Source organism: Rhinopithecus roxellana, chromosome 12 (assembly GCF_007565055.1).
Source record: "Rhinopithecus roxellana isolate Shanxi Qingling chromosome 12, ASM756505v1, whole genome shotgun sequence".
Lineage (NCBI taxonomy): Eukaryota > Metazoa > Chordata > Mammalia > Primates > Cercopithecidae > Rhinopithecus > Rhinopithecus roxellana.
This window is the reverse complement of record NC_044560.1, coordinates 17,566,641-17,594,183: the sequence shown is the minus strand read 5'-3', so window position 1 is coordinate 17,594,183 and position 27,543 is coordinate 17,566,641. Positions and strand designations below refer to the sequence as shown.

General features: G+C 43.8%; 1 protein-coding gene and 1 pseudogene across 7 annotated transcripts in view; both read right to left on the bottom strand.

The window, feature by feature from the left end:
• Positions 1 to 27,543, bottom strand: part of PHACTR4 (phosphatase and actin regulator 4) — a 144,877-nt gene that overhangs the window by 38,404 nt on the left and 78,930 nt on the right. For 3 of the 7 annotated variants that reach the window (XM_010380347.2, XM_030941838.1, XM_010380345.2), the window contains 4 exons: positions 9,940 to 10,113; positions 8,576 to 8,656; positions 2,619 to 2,783; positions 1,700 to 2,086 (listed from right to left, as the gene is read on the bottom strand). In XM_010380347.2, coding sequence (XP_010378649.2) covers positions 1,700 to 2,086; positions 2,619 to 2,783; positions 8,576 to 8,656; positions 9,940 to 10,113 — 807 coding nt within the window. Of the gene's footprint in view, positions 1 to 1,699; positions 2,087 to 2,618; positions 2,784 to 8,575; positions 8,657 to 9,939; positions 10,114 to 11,278; positions 11,307 to 21,487; positions 21,605 to 27,543 lie in introns of all 7 variants that reach the window. The other 4 variants (XM_010380346.2, XM_030941837.1, XM_030941839.1 and 1 more) reach the window with 3 other exon arrangements.
• On the bottom strand, positions 18,691 to 20,048 carry LOC104675756 (annotated as a pseudogene).

Sequence of the window (27,543 nt, the reverse complement as noted above, 5' to 3'; positions counted from 1 at the left end):
GGGTAAATGCAAAAAATTTACTAAACCCATACAAATTTACTGATCATGTTCCCTGCTTTCTCTACCATCACTTATTTTTATATAAGAATAGCATTCTTAACTCTCCCAAGATAAAACATAATTTTTCTCAGAACAATTTAAGTAATACCTTCTGCAGTTCCCTATGAAAATAACTATGCCAGACACTGAATCCCAAGTTCCACTGACATCTACAGAATCATCCTTTTATCTACTAGACTCATTTATGCTTATGGAAGGCATAGGTAGTTTTAAGTAGATTAAACAAATTATTTTTTTCTTTTTTTTTTTTTTTGAGACGGAGTCTCGCTCTGTCGCCCAGGCTGGAGTGCAGTGGCACGATCTCCACTGACTGCAAGCTCTGCCTCCCGGGTTCACACCATTCTCCTGCCTCAGCCTCCTGAGTAGCTGGGACTATAGGTGCCCGCCACCTGCCCGACTAGTTTTTTGTATTTTTTAGTAGAGACGGGGTTTCACCGTATTAGCCAGGATGGTCTCGATCTCCTGACCTCGTGATCCGCCCATCTCGGCCTCCCAAAGTGCTGGGATTACAGGCTTGAGCCACCGTGCCTGGCCTAGATTAAACAAATTCTCATTTGAAAAGTTTGCCTTGGCTGGGTGCGGTGGCTCAAGCCTGTAATCCCAGCACTTTGGGAGGCCGAGATGGGCAGATCACGAGGTCAGGAGATCGAGACCATCCTGGCTAACACGGTGAAACCCCGTCTCTACTAAAAAATACAAAAAAATTAGCCGGGCGAGGTGGTGGGCGCCTGTAGTCCCAGCTACTCGGGAGGCTGAGGCAGGAGAATGGTGTGAACCTGGGAGGCGGAGCTTGCAGTGAGCTGAGATCCGGCCACAGCACTCTAGCCTGGGCGGCAGAGCGAGACTCCGTCTCAAAAAAAAAAAATAAAAATAAAAAAAAAGAAAAGTTTGCCTTGCCCCTTGTGAGCTGAGGCATTATTCTAAGTTTTTCAACAACTGCCACAGATAACTCCATGCAGGTGGAATCTGTTATGGTCTTCACATATCCAGTCCAACTATACACACACACACACACACACACACACACACACACACACACACAAATATAGTGTTTTGGAATCATTGTTTTAGAAAAACAGATTAAATATTAGATTAAAAAGTAGATTAAAACCCCCCAAACTTAAATCTAATCTTAGTGATGTTTACATTTATGGCCATCTGCCTCAGTTTCACGACTTTTTTTGTTTGTTTTTGTTTTTTTGAGAAGGAGTCTCTCTGTCGCCCAGGCTGGAGTGCACAATCTCGGCTCACTACAACCTCCGCCTCCTGGGTTCAAGCAATTCTCTTGCCTCAGCCTCCCAAGTAGCTGTGACTACAGGCACGTGCCACCATGCCCGGCTAATTTTTTGTATTTTTAGTAGAGATGGGGTTTCACCATGTTAGCCAGGATGGTCTTGATCTCCTCTCCTTGTTGTGATCCATCCACCTCGGCCTCCCAAAGTGCTGGGATTACAGGTGTGAGCCACTGCACCCAGCCTATTTTTTCTTAACCTAAGACTTTTCTCCATATTGAGGTCATTCAAAGGGACAAGATATGGAAAATTCTCAGAGACCATCAATATTATACCAGTTATCCAATAAAATAACCATCCAACATCAAACCAAACCCAAAACACCAGAAGCCTAAAGACTTACTTACCAATGACAGGGTTGCTATTTCTGTGAGTTGGTTTAGGGGGAGGGATAGGGGGCTGCTTGGCAGGGACCATATGAGTGAGGCTTAGGGTAGCAGTAGTGTTAGTGCTGGCAGGAGCAGCAGGCAGAATCCTGGGTGCTGGGGAAGGAGTGACAGAGAGATTAACAGTCTTTGCGAGGCTTGTGGCAGCAGTGGTGGCAGCAGGTGCTGTGGTGATGGAGGTGGAGATGATGAACCTTGCCATGCCGCCAGAGGAAGTGGCATCCTTTGCTTGCCCTTCATTTGCTTCATAAGAAGAGGACAAGGCTCTTTTGGGAGGAAGTAAAGGTGGTTTGGGTACATTCTCAGGAACAGACTCTGCTTCAGAATTAGGCTGGCTTCCAGTTGAGCCTGTGTAATAACATGTATGATATAAAAAGGGAAGAGAGAGTAACAAGAGAGACTGAAAAAGCTAACACATCTATGAATTTATGGCCAATTTCACCAATTAATTTACAGATTAGCTTATAGGTTACTGTTCTCGATGCCTCCCAACCTCCCCATACTTAGGAAATGTCAGTAAGAAAGGCTCAGTAAGAGATGCTCATTGTGGTAGTGATTCTTCACACTAGGGCTAGGCTACTGGAGGAGAGCCACAACAAAATTCCTTGGGTGAAAGAAGTGGGATGTGTAGCTGGAAAAAATCCTATAGGTATCTGATACTTAACATCCTCTTCCCTTCTTGAGGATCACAAATTTGGTATTTTGTGAATAAAAGTGGAGCAGGGGAGGAAATTCCCCTTAAAGTTGCTAATTAAGGTATTGCTAAAGGAGAATGTAATTCTCTCTAGATTTTACTTTTCCCTGTTCTCTTGCAAACCCCTTATGTAAAGGAGAATAACTGGCCTATGGCTCTTAAACTAAAAAATCCAGAGTTTCTTACCTAGTCGTTTCTTTAGGTCCTCTTCTGGAATAGCTTTCCTAAGACTTGCTAATCTTACTGGCTCTTCCTCTACTTGGACTGGACTAGATGATGTAGCATTCCCTACAGGGGTGGTATGGCCATTCTTTAACATGGCATGGCTTGGCTTTCCTGGATCCTCACCACCTGCAAGGTGAAATAAGAGTACAAAGTGATGAAGTTGGCATGAAGAGATAGAGAGAAGAGTTAGTAATTTCTTTTCTTCTTTTTCTCTCTTTTTTAAATTGAGACAGGGTCTCACTATGTTGCCCAGGCTGGTCTTGAACTCCTGGGCTCAAGCAATCTGCCCACCTTGGCCTCCTAAAATGCTAGGATGAATGGCATGAACCACTGCACCTGGCCAGAGTTGGTAATTTGAGACAGGGTCTCACAGACCAGGCTGGAGTGCAGTGGCATGATTTTGGCTCACTGCAGCTTCTGCCTCCCAGGCTGACGTGATCCTCCTGCTTCAGCCTCCCAAATGGCTGGGACCACAGGTGTGTGCCTCCACACCCAGCTAATTTTTTTTATTTTTGATGGAGATAGGGTCTCACTATGTTGCCTAGGCTGGTATCGAACTCCTGGGCTCAAGTGATCCACCCACCTCGGCCTCCAAAAGTGCTGGGATTATAGGTGTTGGCCATAGTGCCTGGACCAGAGTTGGTAATTTCTTTTTTTTTTTTTTGACACGGAGTCTTGCTCTGCAGCCTAGGCTGGAGTGCAGTGGCACAATCTCGGCTCACTGCAAGCTCTGCCTCCCGGGTTCATGCCATTCTCCTGCCTCAGCCTCGAGTAGCTGGGACTACAGGCGCCTGCTACCACACCTGGCTAATTTTTTGTATTTTTTAGTGGAGACGGGGTTTCACCGTGTTAGCCAGGATGATCTTGATCTCCTGACCTTGTGATCCGCCTGCCTCGGCCTCTCAAAGTGCTGGGATTACAGGTGTGAGCCACTGCGCCCAGCCCAGGGTTGGTGATTTCTAACCTTTCTTATCTTCTTTCCCCCGTCTTCCTGTTTTAGTTTATTATTGAGATCTAGATTATCTGAATGCTTAAACAGAAATAAGTAATTTCTTTTTCCAATACATGTTTGATAGGCTATTATGTGCCAAGTACGTTGTTATATGAATAAGACCAATAAAAGCCAGGCGCAGTGTCTCACCTGTAATCTCAGTTTGGGAGGCTGAGGCAGGTGGATCACCTGAGGTCAAGAGTTCGAGACCAGCCTGGCTAACATGATGAAACCTTGTCTCTACTAAAAATACAAAAATTAGCCAGGTATGGTGGCAGGCGCCTGTAATCCCAGCTACTCAGGAGGCTGAGGCAGGAGAATCAATTGAACCCAGGAGGCAGAGGTTGCAGTAAGCCAAGATTGCATCATTGCATTCCAGCCTGGGCAACAGAGCAAAACTTCCATCTCAAAGGAAAAAAAAAAAAAAAAAAAGATAGATGAATAGGGCAAACTTATTATATGTAAGTAACTACAATGTTAAATGTCAAGAGCTCTAATTAGTGAAGTACTGTGGTAGGAATGAAGAAGAAATCATTCTCCTGGAGTAAGAACAGAGTTAGGAAGGCATCACAGAAAGTATCTGAGCTGGAGTTGAAATGGTCTTGCTGTGTTACCAGGATGGGTCTTGAACTCTGGGGTCAAGCAATCCTCCTCTCTCAGACTCCCTATTAAATGGGACTATGGCACACACCACCATGCCTTGCTTTTAACTGGATCTTGAAGGAGTAGGAGCCTACCATACTGAATAAAGACAGTCTGTTTGGAAGAAGGATAGCATGTATAAAGGTGTGAAGTTATTCAACATGTTTGGGGCACTGGCAACTAGTTTGGTCTCGCAGGAGAATAGAGTCACATAAGAAATGGTTATGGGGGGCCGGGTGCAGTGGCTCACACCTGTAATCCCAACATTTTGGGAGGCCGAGGTGAGTGGATCACCTGAGGTCAGGAGTTTGAGACCAGCCTCGCCAATACAGTGAAACCCTGTCTCTACTAAAAATACAAAAATTAGTCGGGTGTGGTGGCAGGCACCTGTAATCCCAGCTACTCGGGAGGCTGAGGCAATAGACTCTGTCTCAAAAAAAAAAAAAAAAAAGAAAAAAAAAGAAATGGTTATGGGCCAGGCACAGTGGTGCTCATGCCTATAATCCCAACAATTTGGGAGGCTGAGGCGGGAGGATTGCTTGAGCCCAAGAGTTTGACATCAGCCTGCGAAACATAGTGAGACCCTGTCTCTATGAAAAAGTAAAAAAACTACCTGGGTGTGGTGGCACGCACCTAGTCCCAGCTAACTGGGAGGCTAAGGTGGGAGGACTGTCTGAACCCAGGAGGTCAAGGATGCAGTAAGCTATGATCAGACCCCTGGTCTCTAGCCTGGGTGACAGAGTGAAATCCAGCATCATTCTTCATGAAGTTCCAATAAGAGGTGGAGTGTGGGCTCAAAGTAATGAAGATTCTAAGGCAAGTGAAAAGGTACTTCTAAAGTCAAAGTAATCTGACAATTACTTTTTACTTTTAAAACAGGGTGGTGGTAAGATGATAAAAACTATACAAAAATAGTAAGTTACTGCCCATGTTTAACAAAAACAAGATTTTCTAGAATATCGAAGCAATGATTTCAAATCCAACAAAGACTGCTCTTTGTGAAAACAACATAATCAAAGTTTAAGACGGTGTTAATTACTTTCTACTCAGTACACACTAGTAAAATACATGTAAAACTGATCAGTTATCTCAAGTTACTTAATCAGGGATGTCTACTTCGCAGTATCATTTCTTATATTAAATACAGAGGGTTCTGCAATGTTAATGAAGTAGAGTAGTACTATGGGGATTTAACATCACTGAATGTTCTCCCTAAACCCAGAAAATCAATTAAAATCTATTAAGTATTTTATAGTATAGTCAAGTTAGCACTACAATCAAGCCAAAAGTCACCTTTAAAAAAAAAAAAAACAAAAAACAAAAAAAAACAAAAACAGGGTCTCACTCTGTCACCCAGGCTGGAGTGCAGTGGTACAATACATACTTACTGCAGCCTTTCATCTCCTGGGCTCAAGCCTTCCTCCATCTTTTGGGCTCAGGTAGCTAGAACTAAAGGCCTGCAATACCATACCTGGTTAATTTAAAAAATTTTTTATAGAGATGAGGTCTCACTATGTGGCTCAGGCTGGTCTTGAACTACTGAGTTCAAGGGATCCTCCCACATTGGCCTCCGAAAGTGCTGGGTTTACAGCATGAGCCACCATGCCTGGCCAGCCAAAGGCCCCCTTTAAGTATGAAGAGGACTTCAAGGTTCAAACACTATTTTTGGTCTAAAATGCAGATCTATAAGCCAGCATGAGGCCCATCCCTGTTTTTAGATACAGAATAAAGCTTAGGTCAGTTATCTGGTTAGCAGAGTGGCATCTTGTCCAATGGCTGCAACTTGTTTATTAATTGGGCCTTGAACGTGTAGGCTAAAAATAACTTGGATTAGGAGCTAATAGAAAGTGTAGGGCAAAAGATCGTCGGGCGTAGTGGCTCATGCCTGTAATGCCAGAACTTTGGGAAGCCGAGGCAGGTGGATCACTTGAGCTCAGGAGTTTGAGACCAGCCTGGCCAACATGGTGAAACCCCGTCTCAACTAAAAATACAAAAATTAGCTGGGCGTGGTGATGCATGCCTACAATTCCAGCTACTTGGGAGGCTGAGGAAGGAGAATTGCTTGAACCCAGGAGGCAGAGGTTGCCATGAGTGTAGGGCAAAAGAGACTGAAGATGAAAAACAAGAAATAAGTAATGTATGTGGTTTATGATAAGTGACCAAGAAAGGTGAAAAGAAAGGCCATGGAAAGTGGAATGGCTGTATCAAAAAAGCAAGGGCCAGGCCAGGTGTGGTGGCTCATGCCTGTAATCCCAGCACTTGGGGAGGCTGAGGTGGGTGGATCACTTGAGGTCAGGAGGTCAAGACCAGCCTGGTCAACATGGTGAAACCCCGTCTCTACTAAAAATACAAAAATTAGCCAGGTGTGGTGGCGGGTGCCTGTAATCCCAGCTCCTCGGGAGGCTGAGGCTGGAAAATTGCCTGAACCCAGGAGATGGAGGTTGCAGTGAGCCAAGATCACGCCACTGTACTCCAGCCTGGGAGACAGAGTGAGACTGTCTCAAAAAAGAAAGCAAAGCAAGGGCCACAGAGGTGCTACAATGGAATCATTATAATAGTATGTAACTACCTAAATACTGAGAAGATTTTGTGTCCTAATGTAAAAAACAAATAAAGTTATGTAAAACAAAAGTTATACATGCTCATAACTAATCACATACAAAAAAAAAAAAAAAAAAAAAGAAAGAAACTATCCCATAGTGCCTGGGCACAGCACCTTACGCCTGTAATCTCAGCACTTTGGGAGGCTGAGGCAGGAGGACTGCTTGTGCTGCCCAGGAGTTTGAGACTGGCCTGGGCAACAGAGGGAGACCCTGTCTCAATTTAAAAAAAAAAAAAAAAAAAGCCCACTCAAGTTCCCACTTCAACTTCAGAGGTAATCAATTGTAATAATATTTCAAATTGTTCCGTCAAGCTTGTTTTCTCTGGTTAGTTTTTATACAGTTGAGATAATAAATCTTCAATACATACAATTTAATTTTTTGAACAGGCAATATATTCACATGGTTTAAAGCCCAAAAAGTATACAGTAATACTCCATCTGTTTGGTTCCTTTCCCCTATTCTTCAAAGCATACGATTTTTTTTTTTTAGGAGTCTTGCTCTGTTGCCCAGGTTGGAGTGCAGTGGCACCATCTCAGCTCACTGCAACCTCTGCCTCCTGAATTCGAGTGATTCTCCTGCCTCAGCCTTCCAAGTAGCTGGGACTACAGGTGCCTGCTACTATGCTCTCCTAATTTTGTGTATTTTTAGTAGAGGTGGGGTTTCACCATGTTGGCCAGGCTGGTCTCAAACTCCTGACTTTAAGTGTTCTGCCTGCGTTGGCCTCCCAAAGTGCTGGGATTATAGGTGTGAGCCACCATGCCTGGGCAGTATACAATATGTTTTTAAAACTTGGCTTTCAGATTTTGCCTCATGCAATATAACTCAAATGAAGAGAAATGAGATGCAACCAATGTACTGTACTTTTACATTTACAATAACTTGCTTCATAGAGTCACACATTGAAGAAAGTCTTGACATTATTATTTTTGTTTTGTTTTTTTGTTTTGACATTATTAAACAAACACTGAGTATGGACTGGTGCAGTGATGGGCATGGGTACAAATGTGTTCAAAAAAGAAAATGAGCTGGGTGCAGTGGTTCAAGCCTGTAATCCCAGCACTTTGGGAGGCCGAGGTGGGCAGAACACCTGAGATCAGGAGTTCGAGACCAGCCTGGCCAACTTGGTGAAACATCATTTCTACTAAAAATACAAAAATTAGCCAGGCACAGTGGCTCACGCCTGTAATCCCAGAACTTTGGGAGGCCGAGGTGGGTGGATCACTTGAGGTTAGGAGTTCAAGACCAGCCTGACCAACATGGTGAAACCCCATCTCTACTAAAAAGACAGAAGTTAGCTGGGGGTGGTGGCAGGTGCCTGTAGTCCTAGCTACTTGGGAGGCTGAGGCACGAGAATTGCTTGAACCCAGGAGGCAGAAGTTGCAGTGAGCCGAGATTGCACCACTGCACTCCAGTCTGGGCAACAGAGCGAGACTCTGTCTCAAGGGGGAAAAAAAAAAAAGACACACAATATTGCAGCTGGCACAAAGTTGAGGATGTACAAAGAGGAAAGGAATGTTTGCCCCAAGGAAGGAAGGGTGAACTTTTTTGTTTTTTTTTAAAGGCCATCCTCCAACCCAAAAATAGCAATACAAAAGAAAGAAAGAAAATTCAAATACCTAGTCAGACCCAATCAAACACCAAGTACACAGAGACAGGCATATGCTATTCATTTGTAAACTCACCTTGCTCAGGGTCTTCCAACAAAACCCCTCTTTTAACCAGCTCTTCTCTCGGTTTTCGCATAGATATTTTCCGTTCTAAAACTAACATTAAATTGGAAAATGGCACTCAGAAATGTGACAGTTGAAAGTCAACCTTACACTTAACATTCTAATTCTACAGGTAAAAGAATAAAGTAGTTTAAGTTTATATTTTCAGGAAAGAAAATAACTAGCAGACTAACTTCAAATTAAAAATCTTAAATTTCTTTTATAACCTGTGCTATCAGGAAAGCATCATTTCCAAAAAACTAGCCTTACATAATTGTAACTTAAGAGAAAATTTCATTAGTAAGTTATTTATGGATGAACATTGTGTGGATGGGCAGAGTAGGAAAAAAAATAAGCATTTTATTTATGTATGTATTAATTCATTTAATCATTTTCTTCACCAAGTTCTGATGGAAAGAAGCATCTTAGATTTGCTACAGTTCAAGAACTCCATTCACCACTCAATAGATACGTATATCCCATCAAAATACAAACCTGGGAATGAGGGTATACAATATTAGGTTTAGTAAATGACCATTTTGATGTTTAATTCTTAAAGATTAAACTCTGGCCAGCCACAGTGGCTCACGCTTGTAATCCCAGCACTTTGGGAGGCTGAGGTGGGAGCATCGCTTGAGCCCAGGAGTTCAAGACCAGCCTGGGAAACATAAGGAGACCACGTCTCTACAAAATACTTAAAAATTAACTGGGCACAGTAGCTCATGCTTGTACTTCCAGCTACTTGGGAGGCTGAGGCAGGAGGATTGCATGAGCCCAGGAGGTTGAATATTCAGTGAGCTGTGACTGCGCCACTGTACTCCAGCCCGGGCAACAGAGGGAGATCCTGTCTCACCAAAAAAAAAAAAAAAAAAAACAGAAGAAGAAGAAGAAGAAGAAAAAAAAAGAATAAAAGATTTTTTTTTTTTTTTTTGAGATGGAGTCTCGCTCTGTCACCCAGGCTGGAGTGCGGGGGCCGGATCTCAGCTCACTGCAAGCTCCGCCTCCCGGGTTTATGCCATTCTCCTGCCTCAGCCTCCCGAGTTGGGACTACAGGCGCCCACCACCTCGCCCGGCTAGTTTTTTGTATTTTTTAGTAGAGACGGGGTTTCACCGGGTTAGCCAGGATGGTCTCGATATCCTGACCTCGTGATCCACCCGTCTCAGCCTCCCAAAGTGCTGGGATTACAGGCTTGAGCTACCGTGCCCGGCCAGAATAAAAGATTAAACACCCTCTTCAAATAGAGGACTACAGAAACTCGGTAAGATAAGGAAAAATTAAATACTTCTAACATAGAGAACTCTAACTCAGAACACACATTTAACCCTTAATATCTCACCTTCTGAAGTCTCTTTAAATTTATCACTATTTTTTTTTTTCCTCCATTTCCAGGGCTTGAAGATCTTGCCAAAGCCTGAGAACTTGCTCTTCCTTTTGGTAGGAGGTGTTGTGTCTCCTGCTTCCACACTGTCCATGACCATGCCTGGCTCTGTAGCGGGCTGATCTGCTTCCTCTGTTACATGGAGAGAAGAGAGGGAAGGAAGCAAATGTATTATTTCAGCATAATCTCTAAAATGCCCCTTCCCCTCTCTTCCTGTGGTAGTTGGAAAGGATCGGAGCAATGATAAACAATCATGCAGACAGAGAGACTCCTGGACATCACATGGACACCAAACATCAAAATCCATTAACAGATAAATTACTAAGGAGGAAAAGGAACCAAACCAAGCTGATATCATTTTTAGGACAAAATCTGGTGCAATGATCAGAGCCAGCTCAAAATCTTTTAAAAGTGCATGTATACAAAATGTGGATGTCTTACCAAATGCATGAGATCTTGCCTTACTGAGGCAGGGAATTCCTGCCTCATTAGTAAGTGTGTTATTTTCTCTATTAAACATTGCCCTTTCCCTGACCTTTTCAGGATATAAATAGTTCAGGGGGGAGGTAACACATTAATTGTTAATACCTTACTTATATCTGCTCATCAAATTATTTTCTCCCTTCACAAAAAGGACCCTAGGTACTGGAAGGTGCAGAAGCATTAGAAAGTGGGTGCATTAAATTGGAGGGAAATGTTTTCAGAAAGTAGAGGTGAGATTCCAATTTGCCTACCATGGTAGTGCTTTAGAGACTATTACAGGCTAGGCACAGTGGCTCATTTCCGTTATCCCAGCACTTTGGGAGGCTGAAGCAGGCAGATCGCTTAAGCTCAGAAGCTTGAGACCAACTAGGGCAATAAGGTGAAACCCTGTCTCTACAACAAATACAAAAACAAAAATTAGCCAGGCATGGTGGTGTGCACCTGTAGTCCCAACTACTCAGGAGGCTGAGGTGGGAGGATGACTTGAGCCCGGGAGGTCAATGCTGCAGTGGGCCGTGATTACACCACTGTACTCCAGCCTGGGCAATAGAGTGAGAGCCTGTCTCAAAAACAAAAATAATAATAATAATATTAAGGATTTGACACAAAACATAACTGACATGATACATGTGCAGAATTGAAATAAAAGGCCATGAACCCCTCATAATGACCACACATGCAGGGTTTAGTTAGTTTTAATGGCAGAGAAAGGAGAGCCAAGGCAGGGCCAAGAATTTAAAGAAAAAAAAAAAAAAACCAGCAGGAAAGCAACAAAAAAAAGCAGGAAGGTACACAATGCAGCTTTGCACTCCACCTACTGTTCCAAGGTTCTCTGGAGAAGTCTAAAGAGGAAGAAAAAAAGAGTCATGTGGAAAAACCATCCTGAAATTAAAGTGGAACCTCTATTTTGTAGAAATACATCAAGGAACAGCATGATAAGCTAACATGTTGACTGCAAACAATTTCACATCTGAAGCAAATCACACTTTTGGAGGAGGGTAAAAAGATCATAATAGTCACTAAAAAATCTTTTTTTAAAAATTTATTATTATTATTTTAGAAACAGGGTCTCACTCTGTTGCCCAGGCAGAAGCACAGTGGTGTAATTATAGCTCACTGCAGCCTCAAATTCCTGATCTCAAATGATCCTCCTGCCTCAGCCTCCTGAGCAGCCAGGACCATAGGCAAGTACCATCATGCCTGGCTAATTAGAAAGTTTTTTTTGTAGAGAGAGGGTCTCAAATGCCTGGTCTCAAGAAATCCTCCCTGCTTGGCCTCCCAAAGCACTGGGATTAAAGGTGTGTATCACCACACCTGGCCTCTCTTTTAAAACTAGATATTTTCAAAAAAGAAAATACACAACCAACAGGATTACATTTTTAAAAGAAACAAGTGGCAGATTCAATCTTTTTTTCAGTTGATTGATGGAGGTCTAGGGAAGTTTTTCAGTAAAGGTTAGATTTATACAATTGTAATTACCACAGTAAATGCAATGATGACTACTGATGCATTAGTTTGCTATGCCCAGAAGACTTAGGCAAAATAGTGTCCTCATTACTAAAGGGCAAAAGATGGAAATGATAAGAGGACAGTGACTCTTCCTAGTTGCATGTCTTATTCAAGGACATTCTGGGTCTCAATTGCTTTAACACTTTACATGAAATACACTAGAATCTGATTCTCTCTCTCTCTCTCTCTCTCTCTCTCTCTCTAATTATTTCAGAGACAGAATTTCGTTCTGTTGCCCAGCACGAGTGCAGTGACACAATCACAGCTCACTGTAGCCTTCAACTCCAGGACTCAAGTAATGCTCTGTCTCAGCCTCCTGAGTAGCTGAGATTACAGGCAAATAGTTGAAATTATGAGAATGTCTCAGATTACAGACACTGGCTACGACATCTGGCTTCTCCTCTTTTTTAGGTACAGACAGACCAGCCTGGGGAACATGAAGAAACCCTGTCTCTTAAAAAAAAAAAAAAAAAAAAAAAAGGCGGGCGTGGTGGCTCAAGCCTGTAATCCCAGCACTTTGGGAGGCCGAGACAGGCGGATCACCAGGTCAGGAGATTGAGACCATCCTGGCTAACACGGTGAAGCCCCGTCTCTACTAAAAACTACAAAAAACTAGCCAGGCGAGGTGGCGGGCGCCTGTAGTCTCAGCTACTCAGGAGGCTGAGGCAGGAGAATGGCGTCAACCCGGGAGGCGGAGCTTGCAGTGAGCTGAGATCCGGCCACTGCACTCCAGCCTGGGCGACAGAGCGAGACTCCGTCTCAAAAAAAAAAAAAAAAAAAAAAAAAAAATTATTTGGGCATGGTGGCATGTGTCTGGTCCCAGCCACTTGTGAGGCTGAGGTGGGAAGATCGCTTGAGCTCAGGAGGTCCAGGCTGCATTGAGCTGAGATCGTGCCACTGCACTCCAGCCTGGGCAACAGAGCCATACTGATATAGTTTAGATATGTGTCCATGCTCAAATCTCAGGTTGAATTGTAATCTTCAGTACTGGAAGTGGGCCTGATTGGAGGTGACTGGATCTTGGGGGTGGATTTCTCATGAATCGTTTAGCACCATCCATTTGGTGCTGCCTTAGCAATAGTGAGTGAGTTCTCATGAGATCTGGTCATTTAAAAGTATGCGGCGTCTCCCTCTTTGCTCTCTTGGGCCTGCTCTGGTCACGTGACATGCTTATTCCTGGTTGGTCTTCTGTCATGATTGTAAGTTTCCTGAGACCTCCCCAGAAGCAGGGCAGATGCAAGCATTATGTTTCCTGTACAGCCTACAGAACCACGAGCCAAATAAAGCTCTTATCTTTTTTTTTTTTTTTTTTTTTTTTGATACGGAGTCTCGCTCTGTCGCCCAGGCTGGAGTGCAGTGGCCGGATCTCAGCTCACTGCAAGCTCCGCCTCCCGGGTTGACGCCATTCTCCTGCCTCAGCCTCCTGAGTAGCTGGGACTACAGGTGCCCGCCACCTCGCCTGGCTAGTTTTTTGTATTTTTCAATAGAGACGGGGTTTCACCGTGTTCGCCAGGATGGTCTCGATCTCCTGACCTCGTGATCTGCCCGTCTCGGCCTCCCAAAGTGCTGGGATTACAGGCTTGAGCCACCGCACCCGGCCAGCTCTTTTCTTTATAAGCTATCCCGTGTCAGGGATTTCTTCATAGCAATGCAAGAATAGCTTAATACAGGGACCTTGTCTCAAAAAAAAGTAGTTGATATATAAGCAGAATATGTATTAAAAAAGAAAAAAAGCCACTGAATACAAAAAACAAAGAGAGCAACATTTTCTTTGCTTGTTATGCAAATATGCTTGATTTTCATGTTTACAAAACTTTTAGAGGCTGATGTTCTTCTTTCCTCCTATCTCCTGTGCTGGGGTCGAGCCACACCTGGCCCTGACTCAGTTATCTCAAATTCACACATACATATTCATATCCTCATATTCTCCCTCTTTCCTTCCCCTCTTCTTCCTGCTCTCCAGGACAAACAGTACATTATTTCCAAGACTCCGAAATCTGTCCAAATACTTGGAATCAGCCCAATTGCCTTTTCAAAATACAGAATCTCCAGGAGGTAGGACTTGAGAATCTGTTTGAAAATACACCTCCAGGTCAGCCTAGGGTCCTAAGGTCAGCCGGGTGTGTTAAATCCAATACCAAATTATTATCTGGAAACCTCATGGAGGTTAAAAGAGACAGAGGCAGACATTCTTTGGCTATAGGCTGCTTCTTTGTTGAAGAAAAATGAACTAGAGGCCGAGCATGGTGGCTCATGCCTGTAATCCCAGCACTTTGGGAAGCCGAGGCCGGCAGACCACCCGAGATCAGGAATTTGAGACCAGCCTGGCCAACATGGTGAAACCTCGTCTCTACTAAAAGTACAAAAATTGTCTGGGTGTGGTGGTACATGCCTATAATCCCAGCTACTTGGGAGGCTGAGGCAGAATCTTGAACCTGGGAGGCGGAGGTTGCAGTGAGCCAAGATCACACCACTGCACTCCAGTCTGGGTGACGAGCAAAACTCCGTCTCAAAAAAAGAAAAAATAAAAATGAGGCGGGAGGTGGTGGCTCAGGCCTGTAATCCCAGCACTTTGGGAGGCCGAGACAGGTGGATCACTTGAGGGCAGGAGGTCGAGACCAGTCTGGCCAACATGATGAAACCCTGTCTCTATTAAAAATACAAAAAAACCCAAAATAGGTGGGTATGGTGGCAGGCACCTACAATCCCAGCTACTTGGGAGGCTGAGGCAGGAGAATCGCTTGAACCCAGGAGGTGGAGGTTGCAGTGAGCCAAGCTGGTCTCAAACTGCTGGGTTCAAGTGTCCTTTGGCCTCAGTCTCCCAACGTGGTAGGATAACTGGAGTGTTTAGACCATTTATACTTAATGCTTTTCCTGTGTATCTCAAATATGGCCCAAGTTACAAATAAACAACAGAAGTTTACAGTTATTTCTTTCCAAATTTATAATACATTATCTCCAATTATGTGTAATTGGAAAGTGTATTGTGCAATTGTTTGGTATGGTGTTCTAAATATGCCAATTACGTCAAGGTGGTTAATAATATACAAATAACTAAGATCTCTTCTGATTTGTTGTCTGCTTGCTCTATCAGTAACTGAGAGAGGTATGTTAATATCTCTATGAAAGTGATTTCTCTTAGTTCTATTAATTTTTGCTTTATATACTTTAAGCTGTTATGAGGTATATACAAATTTAGAATTATTATATCTTCCTTTTGAATGGACTCTTTTATCTTTGTGGGTTCAATCAATCCTCTGGCCTCAGTCTCCAGAGTAGCTGGGATTAAGTGCGTGTGCCACCACAACGGGTTAACTAAAAAAAAAAAAATTTTTTAGTAGAGACAAGGTCTTGTTATATTGCCCAGGCTGGTCTCAAACCCCTGAGCTCAAGGGATGCTCCCACCTTGGCCTTTCAAAGTGCTGGGATTACAGGCGTGAGCAGCTGCGCCCAGCTTGACAATTATCTAATTGGAGTTTTTTTTGAAACAAGATCTTGCTGTGTCACCAAGGCTGGAATGCAGTGGTGTGATCTCAGCTCCTGCAGCCTCAACTTCCCAGGTTCAAGTAATCGCCTCACCTCAGCCTATTCAGTAGCTAGGACTATAGGCATGCATCACCATGCCCTGCTGATTTTTAAATTTTCTGTAGAGATGGGGTCTTACTATGTTGCCCAGGCTGGTCTCAAACTCCTGGGTTCAAGTGGTCCTTCTCCCTCCGTCTCCCAACGTGGTGGGACAATTAGAGTGTTTAGGTCATTTATATTTAATGCTTTTACTGGCATAGTTGAATTTTAAGTCTATTATTTTGCTATTCATTTTCTATTTGGCTCATTTATTCATTTATTCTGTGCATCCTTGACTTATTACATTACAAACTTGTTAATTTAGTACTTTTAACGCTTTTCAACAATGCAAGAATCTTTTTTTTTTTTTTTTTTTTTTCAGATGGAGTCTTGCTCTCAGTGGCATGATCCTGGCTTACTGTAACGTCTGCCTCCCAAGTTCAAGCGATTCTCCTGCCTCAGCCTCTCGAGTAGCTGGGATTACAGGTGCGGGCCACCATGCACCATGCTTAGCAAATTTTTGTATTTTCAGTAGAGATGGGGCTTCACTATGCTGGCCACGCTGGTCTTGAACTCCTGGCCTCAAGTGATCCTCCTGCTTCAGTTTCCCAAAGTGCTGGGATTACAGGCATGAGCCACTGTCCCTGACCTATTTATTTATTTATTGAGACAGAGTCTCGCTCTGTGTTTTTATTTATTTATTTATTTATTTATTTATTTATTTATTTATTTATTGAGACAGGGTCTCACTCTGTCATCCAGGCTGGAGTGCAGTGGCGTGATCTCGGCTCACTGCAACCTCTGACTCCTGGGTTCAAGTGATTCTCCTGCCTCAGCCTCCTGAGTAGCTGGGATTACAGGTATGCAACACCACACCCGGCTACTTTTTTTATTTTTAGTGGTGTCGGGGTTTCACCATGTTGGCCAGGCTGGTCTCAAAGTCCTGCCCACCTCAGCCTCTCAAACTGTTGGGATTACAGTTGTGAGCACTGTGCCTGGCCAGGCTGGGATTTAAATCTACATCTCTCTGACTTCAAAGTCTGTGATTCTTTCTACCATAATGCCTGCAGAATAAAGGTTCAGCTGAAATTTTACAAGTCTTTGCAACATCTGGTTTCCTTCACTCACAACGGTTTTCAGAATATAATTTACAAAACTGGCATGATCTGATTTAATTCTCACCATCTAGATGGTTGGTATTCATCTCTATACAGTTTATTTTAACAATTTGATAGTCATCTCAAACATTGTTCAATGTTAAAATCTTAAAATGGCAGAAATTCTAAAATTAGGTTGCTTTTAAAATTTTGTTTTGAGACAGGGTCTGACTTTGTCATCCAGGCTGGAGTGCAGTGGTGCGATCATGGCTCACTATAGCTTCGACCTCCCGGGCTCAAGCCATTCCCCCACCTCATCCTCCCAAGTAGCTGGGACCACAGGTGCATGCTACCACATGCAGCTAATTTTTAAATTTTTTGTGGAGGGGGGTTATCAGTATTTTACCCACAATGGTCTCTCAAACTCCTAGGCTCAAGTGATCCTCCCGCCTCAACCTCCCAAAGTGCTGGGATTACAGGCGTAAGCCACTGCGCCCGACCTCTTTTTTTTTTTTTCCCAGACAGGCTCGCTTGGCCGTCCAGCCTAGAGGAGGGCAGTGGCACAATCACTGCTCACTGTAGCCTTGATGTCCTAGGCTCAAGTCATCCTTCTGCTTCAGCTTCCCAAATAGCTGGGACTAATACAATGCACCACGTGTGGCTAATGTTTATTTTTTGAAGAGATGGAGTCTCACTTTGTTGCTCAGACTGGTGTCAAAGTTCTGGACTCATGTGATCCTTCTGCCCAAAGTACTGGAATTACAGGTGTGAGCCACCATGCCCAGCCCCAAACATTTTCTGATTTTACATTTAAAATAAAATTAACTCTTGAACAACATGGGGGTTGGGGCACCAATCTCTTTGGAGTAGAAAACCCACATATAACTTTTACTGCCCCAGAACTTAACCACTAATAACCTACTTTAGGCTAGAAGCCTTATTGATAACAAAAATGGTCATTTAACACGTACTTTGTATGTTACAGGTATATACTATATTTTTGGGGGGGTTATAGAAACTTATTATAAAGAATGTTACCACTAACAAATGCAGACAGGCTAGGACACCATGGTACTGGGTGGAGGACAGCTAGCTCTTTGGAAAGTGAAAGGTTTGGGTGGCGTGGGCCTCATGCCACGCTGATTGGTCAGTGGATGCCCCCGTGCCAAACACATGCCGAACACCACGGGGCATCAGGACATCAGATGCCTGCTCTGTGTGCCCACAAGTGTTCCTTGTTTCATCTGGGCCTTTGAAGAGAGCACACCCAGAAGCAAGCAACTGAAGCCAAGGGGCTTCCTAAGGTGCCCCAGGCTTGTCTCTGAAGTCACAGCAACACCATTTTAAGCAATATATTTAATCGGATGATTTCCACAAACTATCCATGAAGTTTCTAACCATCACAATTCAGTGAAGTATAAAACACTGAGTTACAGGCTGTGGGAAGAGAAGGCAGCACCAATGGTGGCACCTTCTAATCCTGGTTGTTCTAGGGGCAGGGAGAGGGGAAGGTCCTTTTTTTAACCAAGCCCCTCATTTCAATGTACAAAAGAATTGCTCTGATCAAAATTAAATTATATTGACAACAAAATGAGGCCAGGCACGGTGGCTCACGCCTGGAATCCCAGCACTTTGGGAGGCCGAGGCGGGCGGATCACAATATCAGGAGATCAAAGACCATCCTGGCTAACACGGTGAAACTCCGTCTCTACTAAAAATACAAAAAATCAGCCAGGCGTGGTGGCGGGCGCCTGTAGTCCCAGCTACTCAGGAGGCTGAGGCAGGAGAATGGCATGAACCCAGGAGGTGGAGCTTGCAGTGAGCTGCGATAGTGCCACTGTACTCCAGCCTGGGTGACAGAGCGAGACTCCATCTCAAAAAAAAAAAAAACACCAAAAAAAAAAAAACCAAACAACCACACACACACACACAAACCAAAATGGACTAAAAAGCAAATACTACTCTATGTTGGGGTGGAAGTGGGAGGAAAGACTGAGTCCTTCAAAGCAGGAAGGGAGATAGCAGGGGGAAGGTTCTGTGCCTGTGACCTGGGTGGTCACTCACGCTGCTTCATTTTTACTTTCAATGGTCTCAGGAAGGTCTGATTCTTCTTCTCTTTCTTCCTCTTTGTATTGGCTTGGAAGTTTCGCCAGCTGTCCACATGACCATCTCCACTTTCCTCAAAGTTTTTCTGCCACTCTCTTTCTCGTTTGGCTTCTTCTTGAGCTTCAATCTCTTCTTCCCTTTGTCATTTCCTTTCATGCATCTCTTTGGCTTCTCTTTCCTTTCAATTTCTAGCTCAGCAAAGACTTTGTCTGTTTACATACAGCTTGTTTGAACAGTTCAGGATCATCCTCTACAAATGTAGGTTTTCCTTCCTTATTTGTTTTTTTCACTCTTTCAGTGTGTTCCATGTATTCTTTTTTATTTTTAGTTTTTTGAGACAGAGTTTTGCTCTTGTTGCCCAGGCTGGAGTGCAACGGCGTGATCTCGGCTCACTGAAACCTCTGCCTCCTGAATTCAAGTGATTCTCCTGCCTCAGCCTCCGAAGTAGCCAAGTAGCTGGGATTACAGGCGCCTGCCACCACACCTGGATAATTTTTGTATTTTTAGTAGAGATGGGGTTTCACCATGTTGGCCAGGCTGGTCTCGAACTCCTGACCTCAGGTGATCTGCCCGCCTCGGCTTCCCAAAGTGCTGAGATTACAGGCGTGTGCCACTGTGCCCGGTCGTGTTCCACGTATTCGTTTTCTGCCTAAATTACATTCAGGGCCCTCTTCTTTTGGTCCTGATCCAGTAGCAACTTGTAAGCTTTGTCCATAGCTTCAAAAGCCCTTTGTGCTCTGTCAGCATCATGATTTTTGTCAGGACACACCAATGTGGATAACTGCCGAAACCTCTATTTTTTTATTTCTTCATCTGTAACTTCTGAAGAACCTCAAATGGGTTCAAACTAAAGTAAGAGGAACCAGGACAGGTCTGTCTTTCAATCTGATTTTTGGATGATGGAACCAAGTCTCTCTTCTCTATTTGTGTCACCTCACTGTAGAAGGTCAGAAATGCGTCCTCTGTGCTGCCTCCGCTGCCCAAAGTCCTGCTCTCTCCTGATGCCGCCATTTCCCAGGCCCAGCCACCACCTATGTACTATATGCTTATAAAAATGGCAGGCAACTGCAGCTATAGACCTCAAGCTATGGTACACATCAAGCAATTCAATTTTTCCTTTTTTTTTCTTTTTCTCATTTTCAACTTTTTCTTATAATGTCATGACTCTTCTCTGCTTAAGAGCAATTCCAGTATCACTAGTGGCACGTGGTATAGGTCCCATGGTGTTATTCAAGATTTATGATATTGCACTAAGCTATGAAAAACTGCTCACTAGAAGATTAGCATCACACAGCATTTTAAGTGGATACTGGCAATACTTGAGCTCACTTCAATAGTAATAGGAGGTGACTATGAAATTACAGCAGTACAATATATGCTACAGTTAATTTAATTCATTTTTATTTTTATTTATTTATTTTTCTGAGACAAAGTTTCGCTCTTGTTACCCAGGCTGGAGTGCAATGGCATGATCTCGGCTCACTGCAACTTCTGCCTCCTGGGTTCAAGCAATTCTCTTGCTCAGCCTCCCAAGTAGCCGGGATTACAGGTGTGCACCACCACACCTGGCTAATTTTTGTATTTTTAGTAGAGACGGGGTTTTGCCATGTTGGCTAGGCTGGTCTTGAACTCCTGACCTCAGGTGATCTACCTGCGTTGGTCTCCCAAAGTGCTGGGATTACAGGCGTGAGCCACTGTGCCTGGCTTTATTTTTATTTTTATTATTTATTTGTATTTTTTATTTTTGGAGATGGAATCTCACTGTCTCCCAGGTTGGAGTGCAGTGGTGCGATCTCAGCTCACTGCAACCTCCGCCTTCCAGGTTCAAGTGATTCTCCTGCCTCAGCCTCCTAAGTAGCTGGGACTACAGGCATGCACCACCACGCCCAGCTAATTTTAGTAGAGATGAGGTTTCGACATGTTGACCAGGCTGGTCTTGAACTCCTGATCTCAAGTGAGCCACCCACCTTGGCCTCCCAGAGTGCTGGGATTACAGGCATGAGCCACCATGCCCGGCCTCTTTTTAAAAATTGTTGAGACAGCATCTCACTCTTGCCCAGGCTAGAGTGCAGTGGCAGGATGAGAGCTCACTGCAGCCTCCAACTCCTGGGGGGATCAAGCGATTCTCCCACCTCAGCTCTCTGAGTAGCTGGGACAACAGGCATGCGCCACCACGGCTGGCTAATTTTTAAATTTTTTCTAGAGATAGGGTCTCACTATGTTGCCTGGGTTGACCTTGAACTCCTGGCCTCAAGTAATCCTCTTGCCTCAGATTCCCAAAGTGCTGGAATTACAGGCAAAAGCCACCACATCTGGCCTGTGAGTTTTTTTCAAATCGTTGTAAATCTCCAAACAATTTGTCAACACATTTATTGAAAAACATCCACACATAAGAACCTACACAGTTGAAACCTGTGAACTGTAATCTGGATTCTAAGAGTTCTTTTAAGTATATTCTCCTAGTTTGCCATGAGTAAAATATTGTGCTAAAGGAGCTAGAAACCAAATTTAATGAAGATCTAAATATGCCAGGTAAAAGTGTTTTAGCTGTATAATAAAGAGTTTTGAAGAATGCATAAATTTGCCAGGCATGGTGGCTCATGCTTTTAATCCTAGTACTCTGGGAGGTCGAGGTCGTGGGGATCACTTGAGCCCAGGAGTTTGAGATCAGCCTGAGCAACATAGGGAGACCTTGTCTCTACCAAAAAAAAAAAAAAAAAAAAAAATTAGCCAGGTGTTGTACTTGCCTATAGTCTTAGCCACTTGGGAGGCTGGGGCAGGAGGATTCTTTGATCTCAGGACGTTGAGTCTGTAGTGAGCTGTGATCGTGCCACTGCACTCCAGCCTGGTCAACAAGTGAGACCCTGTCTCAAAAAAAAAAAAAAAAATTAATGCATAAGTCCTTCATAGCAGTGGCTGACTAGATCTAATTAAGCCATTTATCTCTAAAACTGCTACAATAACACTGGGTAGGGCACAGTGATGTGCACCTGTTGTCCCAGTTACTCAGGAGGCTGAGGCAGGAGGATTGCTTGAGTCTAGGAGTTGAGGCTGTATTGTGTTATGTATAATTGCACCTGTGAATAGCTACTGCACTCCAGCCTGGGCAACACAGCAATACCCTTTATCTATCAATAAATAAATAAATAAATAAATAAATAACAAAAAAACCCCTGCTACAATAGTCCAAGCTTCAAGCTTCTCAGTATGAATTTCTGTTTGACAAGAAGATTCAATTGCAATGTTTAGAAACTGTAACAGAAACAAAGAGAAACTGACAGATGAATACATTACAGAACAAAGAGCAGGCCGGGCGCAGTGGCTCGCGCCTGTAATCCCAGCACATTGGAAGGCCAGGTGGGCGGACTGCTTAAACCCAGGAGGTCAAGACCAGCCTGGGCAACATACTGAGACGTCATCTCTACCAAAACGCAAAAATTAGTCTGGGTGTGGTGGCTTGTGCCTATAATCCCAGCACTTTGGGAGGCTGAGGTGGGTGGATCACTTGAGGTTAGGAGTTCGAGACCAGAATGGCCAACATGAAACCCTGTTTCGACTAAAACAAAAAACAAAAAACAAAAAAAGAAAATTAGCTCGGCGTGGTGGCACGTGCCTGTAGTTCCAGCTACTCAGGAGGCTGAGGCACGAGAATCTCTTGAACCCGGGAGGCAGAGGTTGCAGTGAGCTGAGACCACTCCACTGCACTCCAGCATGGGCCACAGAGCAAGACTCCCTCTCAAAAACAAAACAAAACAAAACAAAAACCAGACACACACAACAATTGGCTGGGCATGGTGCCATGCACCTGCAGTCCCAGCTACTTGGTAGACTAAGGTGAGGGAACTCCTTAATTAAGCTCAGGTGGTTGAGGCTGCAGTGAGCTGTGATTGTGCCACTGTACTACAACCTGGGTGACAGAGGGAGACCCTGCCTCAAAAAATAAACAAACAAAAAAACAAAAAGTATACTCAGGTATCCAGAAATCATCACTATTTTTTAAAAAATGATATAAGTACACCCAAATTTGTTCTATACTAATAAAGGACTAAGAAAAATGAGCCTGAAACTGTTCATATGCCAATTTTGCATATAAATCTTTGTTCTCAGCATCTCTGATTTTATAAAATGTTCCCTCTAATTTCCAATTTGACAGAGAAAATATAGGCATGCAGTCACATTTGGATAGCCTGTTGTTTCTGTTTAAACTAGTTACGGCATTTTAAATGGCCTATGGCCCCATTCTGTTTTCTATGAGTGAAAAAAAAAAAAAAAGTAGTTTCCCTTTGTTTGCCAGAAATCAGGGTGTAGGATGCTGGGTATAGTTTTATAATTGTGTGTTCCAAAGAAAACACCTTTTTCTTTGAGTCATGTAGCTACAGGCCATTAGGAAAGCACGTCACAGAGTTGACAGTCTTGGTGTTTTCTGGAGGGGGCGGAGGCTGGGAGTGGAAGATAACTAACCAAATTACAGTTGGAGTTTCCTGTTTGAGTAGTACCCTGAAACCAGGCCTGGTATTTAAACTACTTACTCCCTTACTCAAGTTGTAGCACCCCACATATCATAGGCTTGTTTCTTGTATTATGAACTATGCAGAGTTCTAGTAGTTTCTTCAACCACCATATTTTTTCCTAGTCAATATTTAATTGAAGTTTTTAAGTGCAAGTGTACTTGGTTCATATGAATTTCAGGGACAATTTTTTTTTTTTTTTTTTTTTGAGACAGAGTGTTGCTCTGTAACCCTGGCTGGAGGGCAATAACATGATCTCAGCTCACTGCAACCCCTGCCTCCTGGGTTCAAGGGATTCTCCTGTCTCAGCCTCCGAAGTAGCTGAAATTACAGATGCCCGCCACCATACCCGGCTAACTTTTGTATTTTTAGTAGAGATGGGGTTTCACCATGTTGGCCAGGCTGGGCTCAAACTCCTGACCTCAGGGATCTACCCACCTTGGCCTCCCAAAGTGCTGGGATTACAGGAGTGAGCCACAGCGCCTGGCTACTGGCTGTGATTTTTAAATAAATATATGATATTTATAAAAACCACGTAGCACCTTTCATCTTCAGATAAAGTATTCATTATCTACTATAGATGCGTATTATACCTGTATAACTTGATGGAGATACGAGATAAAACAGGATTAAACAATATGTCCTAGGTCAAAGATAATGTTAATTTTAGAATTAGATTTACAACCAATTCTTTATTATACATATATATTTTTATTTGTTGGATATGGGGTTATGTTACCCAGGCTAGAGTGCAGTAGCTATTAAGGGGCGCGATCATGGTGCACTGTAGCCTCAAACTCCTGGTCTCAAGTAATCCTGCTGCTTCAGCCTCTCAAGTCACTGGGGCCCTAGGAGTGCACCGCTGCACCTGGCACAGCCAGTTTTTTTTTGTTGTTGTTGTTTTGTTTTGAGACACTGTCGCACTGTTTCACCCAGCTTGGAGTACAATGGCATGATCATAACTCACTGCAACCTTGAACTCCTGGGCTCAAGCAATCTTCCCGCCTCAGCCTCTGAGAAGCTAGAACTACAGGCGCATACCACCTCACCTGGCTAATTTTCTGAGTAGAGATCAGGTTTCGCTATATTGCCCAGGCTGGTCTCGAACTCCTGGCCTCAAGCAATCCTCCTGCCTCAGCCCCCCAAAGTGTGTGAGCTACCATGCCTTACCTCTTTTTTTTTTTTTTTTTGAGACGGAGTTTCACTGTGTTGCCCAGGCTGGAGTGCAGTGGCGCGATCTCGGCTCACTGCAAGCTCCGCCTCCCGGGTTCCCGCCATTCTCCCGCCTCAGCCTCCGAGTAGCTGGGACTACAGGCGCCCGCCACCTCGCCCGGCTAGTTTTTTGTATTTTTAGTAGAGACGGGGTTTCACCGTGTTAGCCAGGAGGGTCTCGATCTCCTGACCTCGTGATCCACCCGCCTCGGCCTCCCAAAGTGCTGGGATTACAGGCTTGAGCCACCGCGCCCGGCTATGCCTTACCTCTTAATCATCCACGTTAATGGCAAGATAAGGCACAGGCAATGGGAATCCACAGAAAACAGTTTTCAGTATAGCCTTACTTTCCCCCCGCTTTATTTGACTTAGTAATTAGTAACAAAAGTTATTGGATCTGTATGAATTCTATCTCTATGTTTTATACCTTATCAGGTTTTCTTTTCTTTTCTTTTCTTTCTTTTTTTTTTTCTGGTGGAGTCTCACTCTGTCACCCAGGCTGGAGTACAGCGGCGCAATCTCGGCTCACTGCAAGCTCCACCTCCCAGGTTCACGCCATTCTCCTGCCTCAGTCTCCTGAGTAGCTGGGACTACAGGTGCCCACCACCACACCCAGCTAATTTTTTTGTATTTTTAGTAGAAACGGGGTTTCACTGTGTTAGTCAGGATGGTCTCGATCTCCTGACCTTGTGATCCACCCGTCTCGGCCTCTCAAAGTGCTGGGATTACCCACGACGCCCGGCCTTCTTCTTTTTTTTTGGAAACAAAGTCTTGCTCTGACACCCAGGCTGGAGTACAATGGCATGATCACCTGGGGTCAGGAGTTCCAGCCAGCCTGGTCAACAGTGATCCATCCACTTCAACCTCCCAAAGTGCGAGGATTACAGGCATGCGCCACCGTGCCCAGCCTATTTGTCCAAAATTTTAAGATGTATAATTTTATTCAACAAGGTATAGATATACTTCACTATGAAGAAATACCAAGTATCTTCATAATATAATGGTTTAGTCTATTTTTAAGCCCACCTAGCTGGAAACAGATTTGCTATAAACAACCTTCTCACAGTATCAGACCATTGTAAATGTAGAACATTCATTTATGGTATTTACACTACTGTACTTATTTTTGCCTTCTAAAAGAGGATTATTATTGGCTTTAAAGAACTGTTTCAGAAAACTTCGGCAAAATTACAGAAAGTAAACCTGCCACTAATGAACAAAGCAGGCTTTGTCTAGAGAAGGCCCACAACTTCCTGTGGAAATACTGCATAGCTCTGACCCTTGATTAGAAAGAATTGGGCAAAGCAGTCAGGAGAAGATAGGTGGAAGGTCTCTCTCTCTGAACTTGCAGGTACAGTTATGTCTGAGATTCTACCTCTGGAAAAACACAGATTTCTGCCCATGATTGTATCAAGTAGTGATGTTGCTTTACCACTGGCAACTTAATGTGCACATTGCTTGATAAAAAATTCCAGGTTAAGGGTATGTTTTTATAGTGAAGGGCCAGAATAAGCTATTCACTCATGGGAAAAAAACTTCAAACTTTCCAAAGTTTACTTGCAAGTAGAAAGAGGAAACACATAACCGGGCATGGTGGCAGGCGCCTGTAATGCCAGCTACTTGGGAGGCTGAGGCAGGAGAATCGCCTGAATCCAGGAGGCAGAGGATGTAGTAAGCCAAGATCGTGCCACTGCACTCCAGCCTGGGCGACAGAGTGAGACTGTCTCAAAAAAAAAAAAAAAAAAAAAAAAAAAAAAAGAAAGAGGAAATACGTATGTAGGTTGTGATAATAGGTCTATTAGTCCATTCTTGCATTGCTATAAAGAATTACCTGAGGCTGGGTACGGTGGCTCACATCTGTAATCCCAGCACTCTGGGAGGCCAAGGCAGGAGGATCACCTGAGGTCAGGAGTTTGAGACCAGCCTGGCCAATATGGCGAAACCCCATCTCTACTAAAAATATAAAAATTAGCCAGGCATGGTGGCACGTGCCTGTAGTCCCAGCTACGAGGCTGAGGCAAAAGAATCACTTGAACCCAGGAGGCAGAGGTTGCAGTGAGCTGAGATCGTGCCACTGGACTCCAGCCTGGGCAACAGAGTGAGACTCTATCTATCTATCTATCTAAATAAATAAATAAATAAATAAATAAATAAATAAATAAATAAAAAGAAATACCTGAGACTGGGTAATTTATAAAGAAAAGAGGTTTTACTGGCTCATGGTTCTGCAGTCTGTATAGGAAGAATGATGCTAGTATCTGCCTGGCTTTAGGGGAAGCTGCAGGAACTTACCATCATGCTGGAAGATGAAGGGGGAGTAGACATGTCACATGGCCCAGAACAGGAGCAAGAGAGCAAGGGTGCAGGTGCCACACACACTTATTTTTTTTTTTGAGATGGAGCCTCACTCTGTTGCACAGGCTGGAGTGCAGTGGTGCAGTCTTGGCTCATCACAACCTTTGCCTCCCGGGTTCAACGGATTCTCCTGCCTTAGCCTCCCAAGCAGCTAGGACTATAGGCACTTGCCACCATGCCCAGCTAATTTTTGTATTTTTAGTAGAGATGGGGTTTCCTCATGTTGGCCAGGCTGGTCTTGAACTCCCGACCTCGTGATCTGCCTGCCTCAGCCTCCCAAAGTGCTGGGATTACTGGCATAAGCCACCGCGCCCAGCCTCCACACACTTTTAAATGACCAGATCTCATGAGAACTTACTATCCTGAATACAGTACTAAGTGGATGGTGTTAAACCATTCATGAGAAATCCACCCCATGATCCAATCACCTCCCACCAGGTCCCACTTTCAACAATGGGGATTACAATTCAACATGAGACTTGGTTGGAGACCCAGAGCCAAACCTTATCAATAGTGTATTTAGAAAATCCACTGGAGCAGAGAGAGGGATCAAAAATTTTTGGTTGGTATTCCAAATTTGATAACAGAGAATCCTTTAAGGAGTTTATGACACACCCCTATATTGCCACCTCCTCCTGAACACTGGATTACATGAGAAAAGTATGCCTGTTTCTACTTAAAAGGAAGCATTTACTGTTAGATAAACAGCAGACAGGTATGAGAAATGT